This window comes from Mastacembelus armatus, chromosome 3 (genome assembly GCF_900324485.2).
Source record: "Mastacembelus armatus chromosome 3, fMasArm1.2, whole genome shotgun sequence".
In the NCBI taxonomy this organism is placed as follows: Eukaryota; Metazoa; Chordata; class Actinopteri; order Synbranchiformes; family Mastacembelidae; genus Mastacembelus; species Mastacembelus armatus.
The window spans coordinates 24,894,637-24,913,468 of NC_046635.1; the positions used below are offsets into that span (position 1 = coordinate 24,894,637).

Consider the following 18,832-nt stretch of genomic DNA (forward strand, 5'->3'; position numbering starts at 1 on the left):
AATCATCTGTGAGTAATATTATGTTTTTATAATGCTTTCTATTTGTGATGTCATGAAGTGTTGTCTGACAAAACCTGATAAGTGAAATCAAATGTTGCCTTATTCAAATGTTCTTATTTATATATCACATTACCATGTTATCTGCTTACCATGTGGCAGAATTATTACTCCTCAGTTTAGTTATAGCGCCCCCAGTAATATGCATTTTTGCCCCAGCGTACTGTTTCTGTTTTGAAATGTAAGTGAGTGTGCAGCTGCACAGGGAAGGGGTAGTGGTGCAAGTGTGCCTGGGAGCCTGAGTTAACGGCAGCCTCATGCAGCGATAATCTACAAGCATTTCAAAAAACAGATGGGCTGAGTTACCTGCAGTCCTGCTGTTGTTACACAACTTTTAAAGCTATAACAAACATTGTCAGCTCCCTTTTAGCATGCATTTGACAATGCTGTCCCTTGCAGGTTTTCTGAAAAGGGGTGAAGTTTTGTAGTGGTTAACAATATTCATTAACATAGTTGTCATTTGGTCTTCTAATTAATGTCTTTTAATATAACTCTATTTTATAACCTTTCTTATCCTATCAGAAAATGTGTGCAAAATGCATTTTAAGCCTAACGCACAGCAACAGAATCAGTGGGCCAGTGGGTTTGGAAGCTTTATCGCCACCTATTGAAACCTCCGTTTGCTTTTCACAGTATTGTCATTGTCAGTGACATATGGTGCCAAAACTCAAGCAATATAAAAATTTAATATAAAAAAATTGAAAATTAAACAATAAATATTAAAACAATAAATATTACAAATGGGTAATAATGAATATATTGATGAGGCAGCACAGTGGCTTAGTGGTTAACACTGCAAGAAGGTACCTGGTTTGAAACCCAGCAGGGGCCTTTTAGTGTGGAGTTTGCATGTTCTCCCTGTGCTTGCGTGGGTTTTCTCCAGGTACTCCAGTTTCCTCCCACAGTCCAGGTTGATTGGTGGCTCTAAATTGCTCATAGGAGTGAGTGTGTGTGGTTGTTTGTCTCTATGTCGCCCTGTGATGGACTGGTGACCTGTCCAGGGTGTACCCCTGCCTTTCACCCAAAGAGAGCTGGGATAGGCTCCAGCAGATCCCATGAGCCTAATTAGGAATGAGCATGTATAGATAATGGACAAATAAATTGGCTAAATGTTTTTAACATCTATACAGTATCCCTGCTTATGTCATTCATTGGTTCCAGAATGCGCAACGTACGTTGATTTTTGATGTAAGGCGGACCACTACCCCCCCAAAAAAGACAGAACAAAAAATAAAGGAAACAGAAACTAAACCCAAAACAAACTAAAATAACATATGTAACAACCATCTTACCCTTTAACTAGCACTTTCAAATGGTTAACAAACTTCAAGCTGCGAATTTTAACTACTACTTTCAAACCTGTACTCTAAGTAGGATGACACTCCAGTCTCAGTGCCAGCTATTATACATATGTTGCAGAATATTCATTTATATATTCATGTAATTTGGACATAAATGTTGATGTTTCAGCTCATGTTTAGGTGATACAGTTTACCAGAAACCACCCAAAAACCAAAACTGATTTAAATATTCAAATCTTCTCTTCTATTGTCCATAAAATGAAGTTTATTATAATTTAATTTTCCCCACACTTATTTTACAAAAAAACTATGTGCTCTTGGATGAAATATTCTACAAAAGAAGTAGGAGAATTTTATCAACCCATTTATGAGAGCATAATCAAATCACAGTCAGTAAATTTGAAGATACTACATGGTTTTAACTTGACAGTGAATGCACCTATTTTGATCAGATTTATTATAACTCATCTAAAACCACGTTACTTTCATGTGACTGAGAAAAGACTGGAAAAATGAATTATTCTAATAACTACTGTTATACTGTTGCACTAGTATAATACAATGTTAGTTATTAGTGGAGTGAGGTCAAATTATTTAATTTTAGGAGAGCAAAAACTGTATAATCATATTGGCTCCAGCCCCTGCACCCTGGATGTACTAGGATAAGCAATAGATAATGGATGGATGAATGGATAATTGTATAATTATTTCTGCTGCTTGCTTAAAAGTGGCTACAGTTCGTCTAAACATTTATTTTTTTATTGGAGGTCTGCTACACATTTGGATCCTAGATGTTTGACACAGGCCTTAGGGGCTAGGAGCATATAAATTTGCATTCACATACAATATAGACCCTGACAACTCAAAGATATTCCTAACTGTCATTTGGACATACTTACCAACAGACTCGGTCTGACAGTGATAGCCTACTACTTGACCTGAAGTGACTCTGTAAGCTCATTTATCTAAGCTGAAACAGGTAATGAAAAAGGACAATGTTTAAGTACTAAAAGGTTCTGGCCTAATATTCCAGACCCTGTCCATAAGAAAAGACTAATAAAAATAATCCTTAAATGCAGTCACTGCCTCAATGAAAGCCTATTTCTTTCCATTTTATCCCATTATGGGCGTGGTGTTCATTCATTATATTTTCTAATACATTATGCCCTCCATTGGTTAGAAACAGACAAAAGGATTTGCACACTGTATTAATAGCTCCCATTAAATTTAATGAAGCAACATTTCGATCTTTGTCAGGCAAACAATGAATAACTACACAAAGAGCTCTGATGGTTAACCTGCTTCACACTAGTGTCTTCGTTTTGTCACCTTTTTTAAAGTCAGGGATTACACTTCACTTCTCTATTACTGCATGTGGAGCATTTATCATGCTATTAATGGCATAATAATTTCAGTGAGCAACTTTTGTAGACTCTTGAAATCAGCATGTCAAAAACGCTCTGAAACTCAAATGTCTTTGAGTCTTTAATCTAGTTTAAGGTGGAGAAACACATCCCTCCCATTATTTGTGCTCACTGAATGCAATTTAAAATTGAAAAACAAGTTAGAAACAAGTTCAGAATAGTACAGTACTTACCTGAGTTGGGGTCTACAGAGAAATATGGTTGTCCCTCCAGTATACTGTAGACCAGCTTAGCACTGTTCCCATACACTGGATCATCTGCATCTGTAGCTGTTACCTGTGTCACTGTGGTACCTGTGAGGCAGAGAGACAAAGATATGAAACAGAAGTCTGTAAGCCAAATCAGAAGGATAAAATACAATGTTTTCTGAAAAAATATCAAAGACCCAAAGCAATAAGTCTAAACTATAAACAGTATGATATTTGAATCAGAGTTTGCACCCACAGATGAACTATACCTGGCAATATGTTACAACATGCCCTTAATTCATCCTCCAAGCATCTGGGCACAATGCTGGAGTCAAAGCAAATGTGACATGAGTTTAGCTGAAATATGTTATAATGTAAGCAAACCAGTCACATTACTGTTGATTAGTTGTTTCACCACTTGTTATACTAGCCTCTGCTGGAATGTGAGCTAGTTTGCAAAGCAATCTGACACTAATAGATGGGACGTACACTAACTGCCAAACAGTAGGGAAATCGACCATATCTACTAATGGCCAAATTATACTTTTATATGCTTTACCAGCTGTTGTGTTTTAAGAACCGCAGACTCCAAACAGTGGATTGTGTTTGATGGAAAACACTATTGAAGTTTATAAGATAATTAAATGTATGTCGTACAGCAAACACCTAGCAGTACACAAAGAAAACACTTTACCTTCAGGACAAAGTTTGCCCAAATGTATGGCTCTGTTATCTATCAGATATCACCATTTCTTTAACACTTAGCCAATTAGCCATTACATTAATGCCAACAATGTAGCAGAAATAAGGTTTTTTATTAAACCAGTTTGAAGAGATATTTAGAAAATGTACAAAGAACCTTCATCAATATACCAACACTGCCAACGCTCAAGGCAACTCAGCAAACAGTTTAGTGGCAATTCAATCTACCATTCATGGTTCCATTATAAGGTATGGGGGAAAAATGCACTGAAAATCTGAATATAAAGAGTCTATTAACACAATTAAACTCATCCATTTTAATTCACAGTGACCTAGCTCCTCATCAGTCTCAGTGTGAAGAAGTGTGTGTAAAAGGGAGAAAAAAAGGAGAGAAAGGAAGCTGACATGCTGACAGTCAGCAACACACTGGAAGGAAGCTACAGATGGTATGGTAATTGTTTCTGTGAAAGATGTTTAGAGGTGTTCTGACAACAAAGGGAGATGTCCCTCATTGCAGAAGGCACTGGTCCTGCCACAGGCACATAAGTCTGTCCACTGCAGACAAAAAGGCTTGTAGTAATGTGTGAGTTTTGGCTCTGACACTGTGATTCAGAGGTTCCAGTCATGAATTGAAACATAAAAACAAACAAACAAACAAAAAACCTACATTGCCAGATGTGATGAAAACAGAGTACTTCCAAGGTTTACAATGTGTAACCTGCAAAACAGACATCTGTATTCTGTTGTCATATTGGTTTTTTCTGCCCCTACAAGCACTGAAACAATCCCCAACCGATCTGCTGACCAATATAAAGCACAGTGATGACTGAAGATACATCTAACCTACAAGGAGTTCAACATTAACCCTGGGAATACATTTTTTATCCACAAAACAACAAAAACTGAAGAATTTCAGCACAGTACAACCACTGTAAAACACTGTAGACAGCACTACACTAAAGATTTTTTCAGATTCACATGGTACATTGTTTAAACTTTATCTCTCTCTTTATGCCATCAGCTACATGTGTCAACCATTGATTAATAGTCACCACCGTGTCTGTGGTTTTGTACCAGCAAAACAAAGCAAAAGCCACCTTTGCACTCTAACTGGAGTAGCAGTTTCACTGTTGCAACCCAATTATTTCTCAGCGAGAGAGCCTCAAATGATCCTCTGAGACTGAGGTGTTCTAGTAATTCATAGTCTTATGATGACCCATGTTGCTGTGTTGCCAAAGCTTACCTTGTAAATTTCACATTGCTTGTTACAACCTATGCCTTTTGCAGTGTTTAGATCACAGCAGATCAGTGGGCTCTCTTTCTTTTTGTGTTTCTGCTTGCTGTGATAGCACTAGCAAAATGTTGATGTCAGCTGCTGATGGACTTGGAATTTTCTAGAATTAAATCAACTAAAAATGCACAGAAAATCTGACTAGAAAGAGTCTATTAACTCTTAAGTCACTTAAGATGACTTACTCTGAATTTGCATGAAGTAACCTGTGAAAATAACATTTCACTTCATGTTTTTTTAGCAACATGTTCTTAACATAAAAGACACAATATATGTCACATACACAATTACAATTATGGAAAATGGAACTGTCCAAGTTTCATTAGCTATAACAAAAACACCTTAACTTAGAAAAAGATGGTGGTTTGGGTTTAAACAAGCTTTGTTGTCACCATTAAAGTTGTGGAACAGTCACGTACATGAAACAGGTCCAGTCTCCTGAGTGAATGCCATCAGCCTACTCCGTTCTCCCAGCACGGACTGTTTCAATATAGGCCTGTACTACGTCACCTAACTTCCTCTGCTTGTGTGATAATTACTACAGTCAGCAAAGGTTGCCAAACAACCTATTACCATCGGTCACAACTACCTGCTCCTACAAACAACACATGGTTTTTACAGGACACTCTCTTTAATCCAAATCCTACTCACATTTCCACCCAAGAGCAAAGCATTATGTGGAAATTTTGCCAAATAACTGTTAGATAAGTAACAAAATTGTCAAATAAATTGGCTGACAAAATGTAAGGAAATCTAATTTTCTGAATTATATTTCACAGATGTGTTCAACAATCCAAACTGGTATGCTCATGCAGTGATGCCAGGAAGCAAATTATATCCTGTGTGCCATAGGTGTTTGCCAATTGTCAAATGAATAAAATGAGAGACAGCTAAGGAAATTGCACCTTCTTTTTTCAGAGATACAAAGCCTTATCTGCCTTAAAGTTAAATTACTACTACTACAGAGGGAGGAGGCAGCCATCTGCACATCCCTAATTATGAAAAGTACCTTCGTACTTCTAAAAGGTGTCTGACTATTTCAAACAGGCTTTATAAATATAGTTACACTATGGACTGAAGTGGGGCAAGTTGAGGGTAGGAAAAAAATCTTCATAAAAACAGTGGAACTGGTGAAGCATGAAATAGCTCCCTCTTTCTTTCCCTCCCACAGGGGTAAAATGCTCCTCACCACCTCAGATAAAAAAATGAGGGATTAGGAAAGCCAGTGTTTTGGTCCTGTTTCAAATCAGTGCAGATTAGCTTGTCCTTCCCCTTGATAATACGCAGAAATTTCAGGGACACTGCAGAAATAGATTCCTCTGTAGGCCAGGCAATGGACACAGAAACTCAATTGTAGAAGGAATATTGTGGCTTTTATTTGAAGCCTGTAGCATTGTGGCGATTACAATGATAACAGCACAACACATAAAAACTTCCAGGGAGGAAAAAGCTGAATGGTTGCTAAAAACAAAAGCTGTGCAGGGAGGAATTAGGTATTGTATGCAAAGCACCTACAATGGAAAATATTCACCTAAAATGCAGTCCTGTGCATTCTATTCCTTTGGTAAGGTTTTTTCCAAAAAAGTTTTGCTTATACACCATTCATAAGCAATGTGGTGTGTACCCTAAAAATCCTCTTTTTCTTTTCTTTTTTTCCTCAAATAAAGTTGAAATATGGAACCTGTTTGAAATGTGAAAGCAGGTGCAGTCACACTATCCATCCATCCATCCATTTTCTATACCCGTTTATTCCTTAACCAGGGTCACGGGGATCTGCTGGAGCCTATCCCAGTTCTCTTTGGGTGGAAGGCAGGGGCAGTCACACTATATCCTGTCTAAATGGATTTACATCGCATTTCTCCTGTTGTCTAGCAGATGCCCAGACAGTGATTGCATATAACCTTCTTCTGGGAAAGCAAATCTCCCTCTCTTAGTTTGGGCAGCAGCCCACAGGGTGATACGCATTAAACATGTATAAAAATACAGTCAGTGTTTACGAGTGTTTCCCCATGCAAAGTGTAATCACATTAAGATCACAGGATTCGATACTACACTATTAATTTAAACACACATCACTTTAAAAGAGTCCATTACTGTATATGAGGCATTTACATCAAATTTACTGCTCTTGTTTTTAGGTTAAAGGGCATGTAGTTTCTGAAGGGGCCCAGAATAAAGACACGAGGGTCTAGCCTTCTGTTTTATCAACTGACAGAAATAATAGGGCACACACTTCCTATTTATTCTGTACACCAGCTTAGCGATAGGAAATCAATAGGAATCTTCCTTGAACCAGAGAGGGTATAAATTGGGGGATGCAGCTCGATGTGACACACAATGGCTGTGGAAGGACATTGCAGCTTATTTCTGTAACACATTACCCTGCAACACAGCTTCATCTGTATGGCCTGCTTATTTCCTTAGAAGCACTGCAAGGATAATCAAACAGTGGAAGGTCATAAAGATCTAGCTTTATGCCATCACAAGATGCTCATTTGCAGACACTTACTGAACACTGCAGGGTGGCAGGGAAAGGAAATGAATTTGAAAATTAAACACCACACTTGTCTACAGTGTTATCTGCAAAAAGAGATTCTTTATAGATATTTTTTGGACTTGTCAGAAGTATCTCCACGAATAAAACACTAACAATCCAGATAACACAGAAAATGTTGAGTTTAATTTACTTCAGTGGCTGCTGGCATCAAAAATGCTGCTGCATGATGATATGAAAATGAACAATACTGTATTTTCTTGTCAAATTAATACTATTGTTTGAAACTGTGATGGAGAATGTGCGATGGGCTCCTCCACAATTAAGTTCTTGAAAAACTGTGTGGTAAAGTGTCAAACTACTGTACAAAAATTATTCTGAAAAGCTGCACTTTATGAAGCGATCTGCAAAATACTAAAAAAATAAACAAATTAAATAAAAACAAAAAACTATTAAACAATTGTCATTTTACTGCACATAAAGGTTCTATTTTCCAGTTAATCTAATAAGAACATAAACTGCTATTTTCCCCACTGCCCAGAATTCACAGCATGCCTAGCACAACCCAGCAAACTGCACCACAGGGAAGAACTCTCAGCTCAAGTACTATCATACCTATAATCACTCAAAAGAATGTGTCATTACAGTTAATTTACTATTGCTGCAATGCTAGATTCTCCGCCGCATCCCTATGTCCAACAAGCATGACAGCTGTGTAACATCTCAGCTCTGCTCAGCCCGGACCAGCTTAGCAGCGTGAAGGGTAGAAGACAGGGGGCATTCATATGTATGCAGGCACTGGGCCATAGAGAAGGGCTATCACTGAGGCATGGGGAGAGCTGTGGGCTGCATGAGGCGTGGGGCTAACAGTGCCCTGCTGTGAGCCCTACCCGGGTAAAACAATACTGTTTATGTCTGACTGGCTTTACACTGCAGGGGTTGAAAGAGAGAGTGAGAAATGGGATAAATAGAGAGATAGGCAGAAGGGCAGTAGTGTGCATAGCAGTACAGAAATGTGGATAGTTTATTATGCACAAAGCAGGTACTACATATTAAAATCAACTTTATTTGAGGAAAAAAAGAAAAGAAAAAGAGGATTGTCAGGGTACACACCACATCGCCTGGTAGCCATGTTGGAGGTTTACAGCTATTATGGAACAGTACGTGTGAACAGATGCAAAACATAAAGTGCTGTTCTCTCAAATGAACTGAACATGCCCACGTTTGCTGAGGCATGAACTGAAAAAGTGATGCCCCCAATGCCAATAATACAACACAGGCCTGTATCTAAATACGCTATCAATCGCAGGCAGTTTTTTTTAATGTTTCACACAACACGGAAAGTCCAAAAATAAAAATACTGCATCAAGTCCGCTATAGTAAGCCAGAGTACAAAAACAGTTGAGAGAGATTTTAATACTAGGCCTTCTCTCTGAGACGTTCTATGCCTACATTAAAAGGGCAGGTAAACCCCTTGTAAAAAAAAAGACACTGATCCAGAAAAAAAAATAGAGATTCTCCAAAGCCCAGATATTTGAACTGGAGAAACAGTTTTGATGGTGCTGGACTGATCCTGAACACGGCTGCTTTGTTTCACTGTAGAAACTGTAAATTTGTGTGCAGCATCTGAACTGTTTGCTGTGCACAAAAACATTCATGGCAGGGTAATAATGCTAGAGTAAGATCACAATGTCGTGGCACAAGATTTAAATCATTAATGGAGGTACTGCTGCTATGCTACAGGCAAATATTGTGCTCAGCCCCTCTCTCAATGTGAAGACACACATATCGCTCCTGGTGCTCTTTAATGGCCACAGTGATTTAAGAAAGCAAATTACATTTTACATTAGCATGAGACAGTGGCTGATATTTAAGTGTGAGAGGTGCCAATGCTGTGATGCTGGAGAAGAAAACACTCCAGCAGGGTGCCCTTTGGACGTCACAAGGTGAAATTAATCACAACCCCTGCATTCACTCTCTATGTGTAAAGATGTTGCTCCAAACTTAAATTATTATCACCAAACTCTGCAGCTCCTTCTGCCGCTAGAGAGATTTTAACAGTTTTCAGGTCATTGTTCTGCTTTTACAGCCCATAACTTCACTGTCTTCACTGTCACTCTCATCACACTCATTAGCGTCCAGCAGGTAACTGTTACCAGTGGACACTTGCAGCCCAGCAGAAAACGACAGACAGTGGAGCATGTAGGAACTAAGGAGGCAGATATTTATTTTAGGAGTTGACAGAACAGACTAAAGGAAGACTGATTATGAGACTTAAAACACTCCTCTAATTGAATGCTAATGTTGCTCCATGTCTGTTTGATGAAAGCAAATACTTTCTAACAAGTTTGCCATATTAATTTTATCAGGTAATAATATGTTATTGTAGTGTTCAGTTTGTTGCTCTGTACCAAAGAGGTGAAAGAAATATGTTCATGCTGGTAAAGAGAAAACATAATGAATATTAGTAATTTTACTGCACAAAATAAAAACTGACCTTTAATCAGGAGAGCCATTTTAATAACTCCACAAGCTTTATTTGAATAGCGTATCAGTGAATGACTAATCTCCATTCACAACAAAACCTCTCATTCATACTTTTTTGCTCATGAAAGGTCATGTCACTATTCACGTGCCATCACCATGACATTAGGCAGAGTAGAAAACAGCTTGATATCAAACAGGCATGAGCTGTTTTGGAACCCATTCCACATGCGAGTGCTAAAAAAAAAATACAATTATGATGCACCATACCTGTGTCAAATGTGATGGTAATGCTGTGCCAGTGTAGGCATTGTTCAGATATTTCACACAGTGCATCTGTGATGCTGTACTGGCCCTATATCCACCATTTCAAAATCTGTTTTAAGTAAATTAAGCAACCCTCACACTGGAATTATAGTGTTTAATGTACGCGGGTAAATTTGACAATGTATTGATCTTCATAGTCAATTATATTTTTTCCTCTTGTCAGCAATAATTTCATTACCACCAACAAAAATAGACTTCTTGACTGTGAATTGACATAATTAGATATGAGACGTTGTCTGATATTGAAAAATTGTGAACCTTAGAATGCCACTTAGAAATTGATTAGTGAGTAAATAATGTTTACAGCAGACTTACAGTTGTCATTTAACAATACACACTGGTCATTTTTTTGTTGTTGTCAATATTCTACTGGTCTTGAACCTTTCTATTTTCTTGCTAGAGAACATACTTGCATATTCATTTAATGAACCTAACAGTGTAAATGTTATAATGGATCCCATGGCAATGATTGTTTAAATGAGTACAGCCCCCCCACACTGTTTATCTAGGTCAGAAACATGGCATGCCATCCCTTTTTCAAAGATGGCTGGTCTGTGGGGCTGGACTCTCCCCTGATAGCACCATTGTGGTGACAGGAAAGTGATTATGTATTGATCATGATCACATAGACACTGGTGTAGCTCTCTCTCCTGTCTGTGGGCAGAGAGGATAATAGCTCATGATCAGGCAGAGAGACTGACAGCCCATCTCTCCAGGCAGTGCCGCCAGCTCTATTTTTGGACACTACCACCTATTTGATTGAAATGCATGTGCACGTATGGGGAATAACACAAGAATTAAGAGGCGATTAGCACTGTAAGGCAGAGTATTGTCAAAAACAAAGTGTAGTGCTCTGCTGTAGTGTGACAGGCCAAAGCTCTTGATAACACAAAAACGGTTGTAACGAGGTGGAGAAAACAAGCATGTCGAGGCATCCTTTCATCCATCCATCCGTCCCCGTCCGTCTAGTCTCTCAGAGGAGAAGATGACATAGTTGGAGCACTGCCAGTTGATTCTCCTACAGTAGTCAAAGCCAGTTTTAGATTTCTGGGCTGCAGATGGGCATTTATGGCAACACTGCAGATGGGCATTAAGGGAAACCCTTAAACAAATAAGCATGCTCATAAACAACTGGCATGTGTGAACTTTTTGTCATTTGCCAGTGCAGCCTGAAACCTCCCACCCCTTCATTTGTCACAAATTTCCACCAAACAGTCATATGATATACAGTCTGTGCTGTGACTGAAAGTGGTGGCTCTCTTCTACCATGATGTTTTATATTTATATCAGGAAGATATAAGTATTTCAAATTACACTGAGGCAGAGTAAATAATTGCAAGGCAGGAAAAAACATGGTCTCCCTTGGCCCATCGGTCTTCATAAGAGGACTGATGCATACTTGTGCTAAACTGCACGTTTCAGCAGCGCTGCAGAATGCAGCAGAGGAACAACATAAATGGATGAGGAACACCATATGGAGGCTGAAACTGTTACAATCTATGTGTTTACATCTGGCTCTGACACAGTGTTCAAAATTAGACTTGGCCAAGTACAACATGGACCAGAGAAGGTCTTACAATAGAAAAAAAATATCGGGTATAAGATATGGTTGTCAGCATCCAGGAAATTGTTCCCCAGGGCCAGTGATGGATAAGGGATGCTACACTTTTGAAGAGTAAGGGGACTGTCACACTTAAGCACTTATATTGTCATTGTTGTAGTACAATTACTAGTCTTTTATAAAACAGACAGGGAGCTGTCACAGAGAAATAGAGGACAGTGTTTGTGTGTGTGTTTATGTGCTTGTCTATGTGCGCGTGTGTACAATATGTGTCTGTTTGTGTACATGACTTCCCTATTTTAAGGAGTTGGCTACTGAGTTTGATGCCTTGACAAACCGTTTACAGGAACAGCATGAACAAAATAATTAAGAGGGTCCTTTGTTCCCCACTGATGGCCGTGACATATGCCGCCATTTTAAAAGGTTGTGTCATTGATTCACTTTAATTAGTTCATAGGAAATGTGTGCAACATGCAGATAGAGTTCAGGACTGAAAGTCGAGGACGGAAAATTGGGCACTTCACATGTTTAATTGCTCCCAAGGCATTTACAATGGCAAGGTAATAACAAAGAATAAGGCAAAGTATATTGTCTAATGAACAACTTTATCATGGGTAAATGAACAAAATGTTGCTTAATTTGAGAACTCTGCCACAGGGGCAAGGGTGTTTAATGTGAATTATGCTGCCTCAATAAAAAAGGAGGGAAAAAAAAAAACAAGTTTCAGCATAATGCAAAACTATGGTGTTAAATGAACTTGCGGTTAATATTTTGCCACACTACATAAGCAGCAGCTCCTGAGAGTAGAAGCCAGAGATCACACTTATTACTTAACACCAGAAATTTAATACAGTATAGACATTGTTGCCAAAATGCCCATAACAAGGCATGTAGCCGAATATATATATATATATACCCACACACAAAGTGATGTCTTTAAATTTCATAGGTTTTATACTTACAAAAAACTCTTTAAACTTAAGTCTTACAATGACAGTGGTAGCGCACAGTTGGTAGCCTATAACTCTAGTCCCATCTAAAAGCCCATCTAAAAGTATGACAGAGGTCCTACACCCCTACGCAATGCATTAAACCACTGACCTCCACAAAATTCAGCCATACTCCAGGTTTTAGTGGAGAGCACCTTCTAAGTAATATACTCTGTCATCTAACAGCCATCCTGGAGTGAGAAGGGTTAAAGCGTTTTCCCAGAGGAATGCTGAAACGTACTACGTCTACGTGACTAGTGACTTAACGTCTTCGTCAGCCGGTGAGAGAGGTGTTATGCTGTCGTCTGACAAGCAATCCATCACAGAGAACACACAGACAGAAAGCTGCACACTGCCACATAGAGTGTCCACACGACAGACATGCTAAAATGCGCGCCTACAGCGCACACCTACCGACACACGCTGACACACACATGCATGTGTATCTGTGATGGAGACAGACACACATGCATACATGTTAACATGCAGACAATCATAAAACACAGGAAGACAGACAGATGAACAAACACAGTCTGAATATTAAGCAAAAGCCTAACATACCCCTAAACTCTCAAAGTAGGTAGCCAAGCAAAAAAGGGGAAAAAAATGACAGAAGGCGAGAGCGACAAAAATGCTGGAATGTGGATTTACACCTCTAGTAATCCCAAGGTTTGTTTACACTCCCAGAAGTGAAGTGAAATTTTAAAGGGCTACCTTTGTAGCGTGCTGGAGAGCAGATTCACCCAATTACCCAGCAGCCCCCAGTGTGACATAGTAAACCTGCTGTAGGATTGACTGTTTGTGTTTGTGTGTGTGTGTGTGGGTGTGTGTGTGCGGACTGTGACTGTGGCAAAACCACAAACTGGCTAAATCCATACTGCGTTGTTGAGAGCAATACAGCTGGCAGTGCTCCAATACACAAACAGCCAGAGCAGAAGAAGGTTGTGTGATGCCACAAATCAGCCGCCTGCATGACAGCAAGACAAAAGGGTAGAACACACAGTAACGAGACCTGAATTTGGTGTCAGTCCGCAGTAAAATACAATAAAAACAGAACATTTAAAGTAATACCCTGAACAGGAAATAAGAAAAAAGAGAAGAGGTTAAAAAACTAAATTACAAGCAGGGTCATAAATTTTGATGACAAAATAAAAGCAGCAGAAGCATGGAAAAGTCTTTTTTTAAAACTTCCTTCATTGCATCAGACAGCTGAGGCGTGGCAATGATTGTATGAGCCAGGCAAGAGTTTTAGTTAATGGGGACAGACTTCAAGAAGAGGGCCTTGCTTGTACCAAAGATTTGATCTTCCCATCTTAGCAGCTTCTTTTTCAAATGACCTTGCTGTGTGGACTTTTATGCCTCGCTCCTTTATTCTTTGCCGGTGATTGGATGGGCCTCTCTAGTCTCAAATCTCTGCCACCTTGATGAATGTGTTCCACCCTCATTTATGTTGCATTGTCCAACCCCCTCTACTACAAGATGCTATATGAATCTTGGCTGTAACCACTTGAAGTGTACACACACAGCAGATACAAAAAAGCTAATAAAGCCATTTGCTGAGGCCTTTTTTGTCTCGCTTTATGCAATTTTTGCCGGGTTTCTCTTGCAAGTTAAATTAAGTCCACACAATCTTTCATGGGAGCAAATGTAACTTTAAAGAGTGTTATTATGTCTTTCAATGGGATGCAATCACTGCTTTTAATTTTAGGCACTGAGTGCTGGGTGCCTGCAGGGTCCAAATAGCTATGGTTGGTACCTCAGACAATTAATAATGCAGACATAGAGGGATGAGCGTACAAGGGTTCCTGTTTTTGCTGCTCAACACTGTAAAATTACCTGAAGCATGACAAGAGTGCACAGCCTCCAACACGCACACACACACACACACACACACACACACACACACACACACACACACACGCATACACACACACACACACACACACACACACACACATTCACGTTGACTTTTAGCTGTACAGCCACAGACCAAAGGTTCTTGCTTTTGAAAAAAAAGGGAGTCAGTGGGAATGAGGTTCCACATGTTCCAAGATACAGCAGGACTGGATGCAAAGAGGGATGAATATAGAGCAGGAAAAATGCACCAAAAACACACTACAACATAACATTAAATATCCACAACTCTCTGCCTAAATAATTAATAGATGGCTGTGCACTGAAGAATGTGTATGAGACAGCATCTTGGCATTTTAGCAGATATGAGTAAGCATTTGCCAAGTTAGAGGTGCGAACTAGAGACCTTCTCAATTTGTCTGCTATGGCAATGATGCAGACAGGCCCACTCACCAGCATGACTTGAAACCATCTCTTGTCACTTCTGGCTGATAAGTAACACAGCTGATAAGCACACACACACACACACACACACACACAGACACACACACACTGGACAGTTAGGCTCTTTCCACAAACCTCTGAAATGTCTTAATCACAAGAAAATAATTCCTCCAGATGTTTGCAACTGAAGTTATAAAATTATACAGCTGTGTTATTTACACAAGTGAAGGAACGTCTGCAAAAAAACCCCCAAAAAAACTCTAACATTGTAAACAAGAACACGTTGTACAGCTTAGCAGTATGGCAGAAAGAAAGTGCGCTGTATGATCCCAGCTCAGTGTGTCATTTGTAGAACAGGGGGCTGATTGGCAATTAGTGAGCAAGAGTATGACTGGGTGAGTGAGAAAATGACTGTTTCAGCTGAGCTACACCAGCTCTATCTCTAGTAAGATGTGCTACATACCCAACCTAATGAATGCTGCTGGTGGTGTTCGTGACGAGCTTCACAGATCTCACACGCAGTTGAAGTTGCAGCGGAAGGCTCTAATGACACGTGGATTGTGTTGATGTCAAATACAAACTTGTTGAGCTACTTCAGGTAATCAGTCATGTGTGTACTTTGAGTTTTTTGCCAACAAAAAAAACATTATCATCACAGGCATCAAAATAAGTGCACAGAATTTCTGTGCATGGGGACCATTCACACGCTGCAGTGAGATACAAAAAGCCTCATCTGTGGATATGAATTGTATTTTGACATCATTTGCATTTTGTACAGTATAAAACCAAAACACTGAAGTTATAGAGTATAAGTTATATAGTTGGATGATTTAGAATGTTTGAAACAAAACATTCAAGTGTAATAACACAGAGTGAAACAGTTACATAAAATCCATTCAAGATCAACCAAATGTTCCATCATGTCATCGTAACAACTCTCCAGGTAACAGAAGGGCTGTGTCCGGTGTACACACAGAATGTGCTTTTTGACAGCAGGTTAAAAAATGAAGACTACTCAAATCATTAACTAAAGGATTGAAGCATAATTGAATAGCACTCCACTAACAGTAGAGGGGACTCTGCCCATTTTACAGGTTAATTAATTCAATTTACAAGTCATGGTGAGGACTACAAACGAGTAAAAGCAGAAAGCAGTTTTCTGTTATGCCGTAACTCCAGAGGACAAAGAGAATTCTCTGGAGGCTACCATTTTTGTGCAGAGCTAAGATACAAGCATTTACCAGGCAAGCAATTGTACCAAAGGACTCATGAAAGAACCAGTGGACCCTTTTTTTGGAGTTGAACCAAATTAGGGACGAAGGAATAGGATGTCTTGCTCTACCTTGCACCGATTTTTACCTTATATTTTTAAAATCTGTCTCTTGCAAGCCCACAGCTTTGTGGAAGTGCAATTCTACATTGCCTTGGTCTTTTAAAATGTAAAAATATCTCCTTCATAGTGAGAAATTATTATTTCATTGTGGACACGCTGACTCTGATACTGACATCAAAGGTAAATTCAAATTCAAAGCCACCTGTTACCACCTGTTTTCATCTAATTCTAACTCATCATGCTTATGATTAAAGCTACAATTTCCAGTTATCATTGATCAGTCTGCTGTTTATGCTCTGACACAATCCATTAATTGATTGACCACTTGGTCAATGAAAGATTTTCTGTAAACTGACAAATCGATTCATCTGTTTCAGCTCTAGTTCCAATAATTCTTGTTTGTTTAAGTCCAGCTTACACCCGGCGGCAGCGTGAGTCTGTCTGCCCACCGGTGGCCATTACAGGACATGGCAGTATCTTAAGATGACACACTCTTCCTCCCCTGCACTTCTGCTTCAGGGAGGAGACACTGTCCTTGTTTTCACTCTCAGACTGATTAACCGACCTTGATGCAATGATTAGCAGTGTGTGAGTGCATGACAGCGAAAAATGAGCCTTACATGCAAGGATGCAAAAACATTCGTTAGAAAACAATTAAATAGCACAGTAACCTTTTTAAGTATTAATTGTAACAATTCAGCCTTGTACAGTAAATATTAAAAACAATTTGCATTCAGCTAATAATTTTTATTTTTAACCTTTTCTTCTCTGACATAGAAATGTACCACTGTTGATCCTGTTGTGTGAAATCCATTTAACCACATCCACTCAGCCAGGTGACAGCCTCAGCTACGTGTATCTTTCTCCTCGTCATTTTAAAAACAGGCACACAACAGCTTGCACACATGCTCTAACACACAAATACACACTTTCTGTCATTTACCTTCCCTTTCAAGAACTTTGTTTGTTATTTACTCCCCTCCCTTTTCATTTTTCTTCTCTTTCTACTTTATGGGCATGGCAAAAAAGACACTGTGGCTAAGGAGATGGCTGCTTTTTGTCCTTAGTCTCATTGAGAGTCTTTTGCTATTCATCGGTGCAAGGCAGCCAGGCCAGCAAGGGAGGCAATCTTATGCAGATCACATTGAAGGGCTTCATTACCTAGAAGCCAGCTACTTTTTGTTCTCCCTCAAGGGAAGAGTGAGAGAGCATTAGCTTAGCAAAAGAGAGTGATGGCAACCAAAAGGAAGAGAGCATGAGGGAGGGAGAAGTACAGAGATGGAGAAACAAGTGGGTGCATGAGAACGAAAGAGAGAGAAGAGGGGTGAGTTACAAAGAGAGTGTGTTTCTGTGGGCTACACAAGGGAGCAGCGACAAATTACACCTGAACAGAAACTTTATGACCGCTCCACGGCTATATGCTAAAACAGAGATGCCACGTGTACATGACAAGCTCAAAAGGACTAATATTACCGTATATACACCAGTGAGTGATGATGTTACATGCATAATTCAGTGGTAACATTTGATGAATTAGTAATACACATTTTTATGTGATAGTAGGCCTGCAGTGCTCATGCCTGGGTCAAGATGATCTCCAGTACTAATGGGGTTGTTTAGTGCGTCATTTAAAAAGTCTTGTATTTCTGCAGTAATTTTCTTGTCTTTGTTTTGACTTTTTGTTTTGTTTGACCCCACCTGACTTTTGGGGACTGGCCATTTTCAGAGGTTACTGGAGGTGCTGAGGAGCAGGCTAGATGTTCAATTTAGACAGGAAAATTGTTTTCAATGACTGTCAAGGGAAATTCGTAAGATTATAAATAATATTAATATTAATAATAATAACACATGTGAATCACAACTGTAGGCTACTATATAACATTTTCACAAATATGCATTTTTAAATTGAACTGAATTGAATTGAATTATTGCAGCCAATTATTTAAACTTTATTGTGCCCTCCCCGGGGTCTGGGACAATTAACCAGTAGTTAAGCTGCCCTGTGTGATAGAGAGTAAAAGCAGAGACTGTTTGTTCTGTTGTTTTTGCTTCTTCACTCATGAACAGCTTATGTTTTAGCCAGTGGAATAGCTGGCTTGCCTTTTTTTCCTATAAAGCCAACGTAATGGCTAACACTGAAACAAAGATGTGTTGCATTAAAACTGACCCTCAGCTGCTGGATGTCACTACAGTCAAGAACAGTGAAGACAAATGGATACACACAAAGAAAAAGGATTCAGTAAGTTATTGGCAGGGGACAAGTATTGCATACATAAAGAGATGTCAATAAAAACAAGCTACAAAATACACCCCCATACACAAGAACATGCACATACACACAGATACACGAGTGCAGATGCTGTTGCCAAATGAGGTGAGATAG

The 18,832-nt window shown here is 39.2% G+C and overlaps 1 protein-coding gene across 1 annotated transcript in view; it reads right to left on the bottom strand.

The window, feature by feature from the left end:
- cdh8 (cadherin 8) overlaps positions 1-18,832 on the bottom strand; it is an 80,969-nt gene that overhangs the window by 25,136 nt on the left and 37,001 nt on the right. Inside the window, exon 3 of the mRNA XM_026293569.1 lies at positions 2,956-3,075. Coding sequence (XP_026149354.1) covers positions 2,956-3,075 — 120 coding nt within the window. The remainder of the gene's footprint in view (positions 1-2,955; positions 3,076-18,832) is intronic.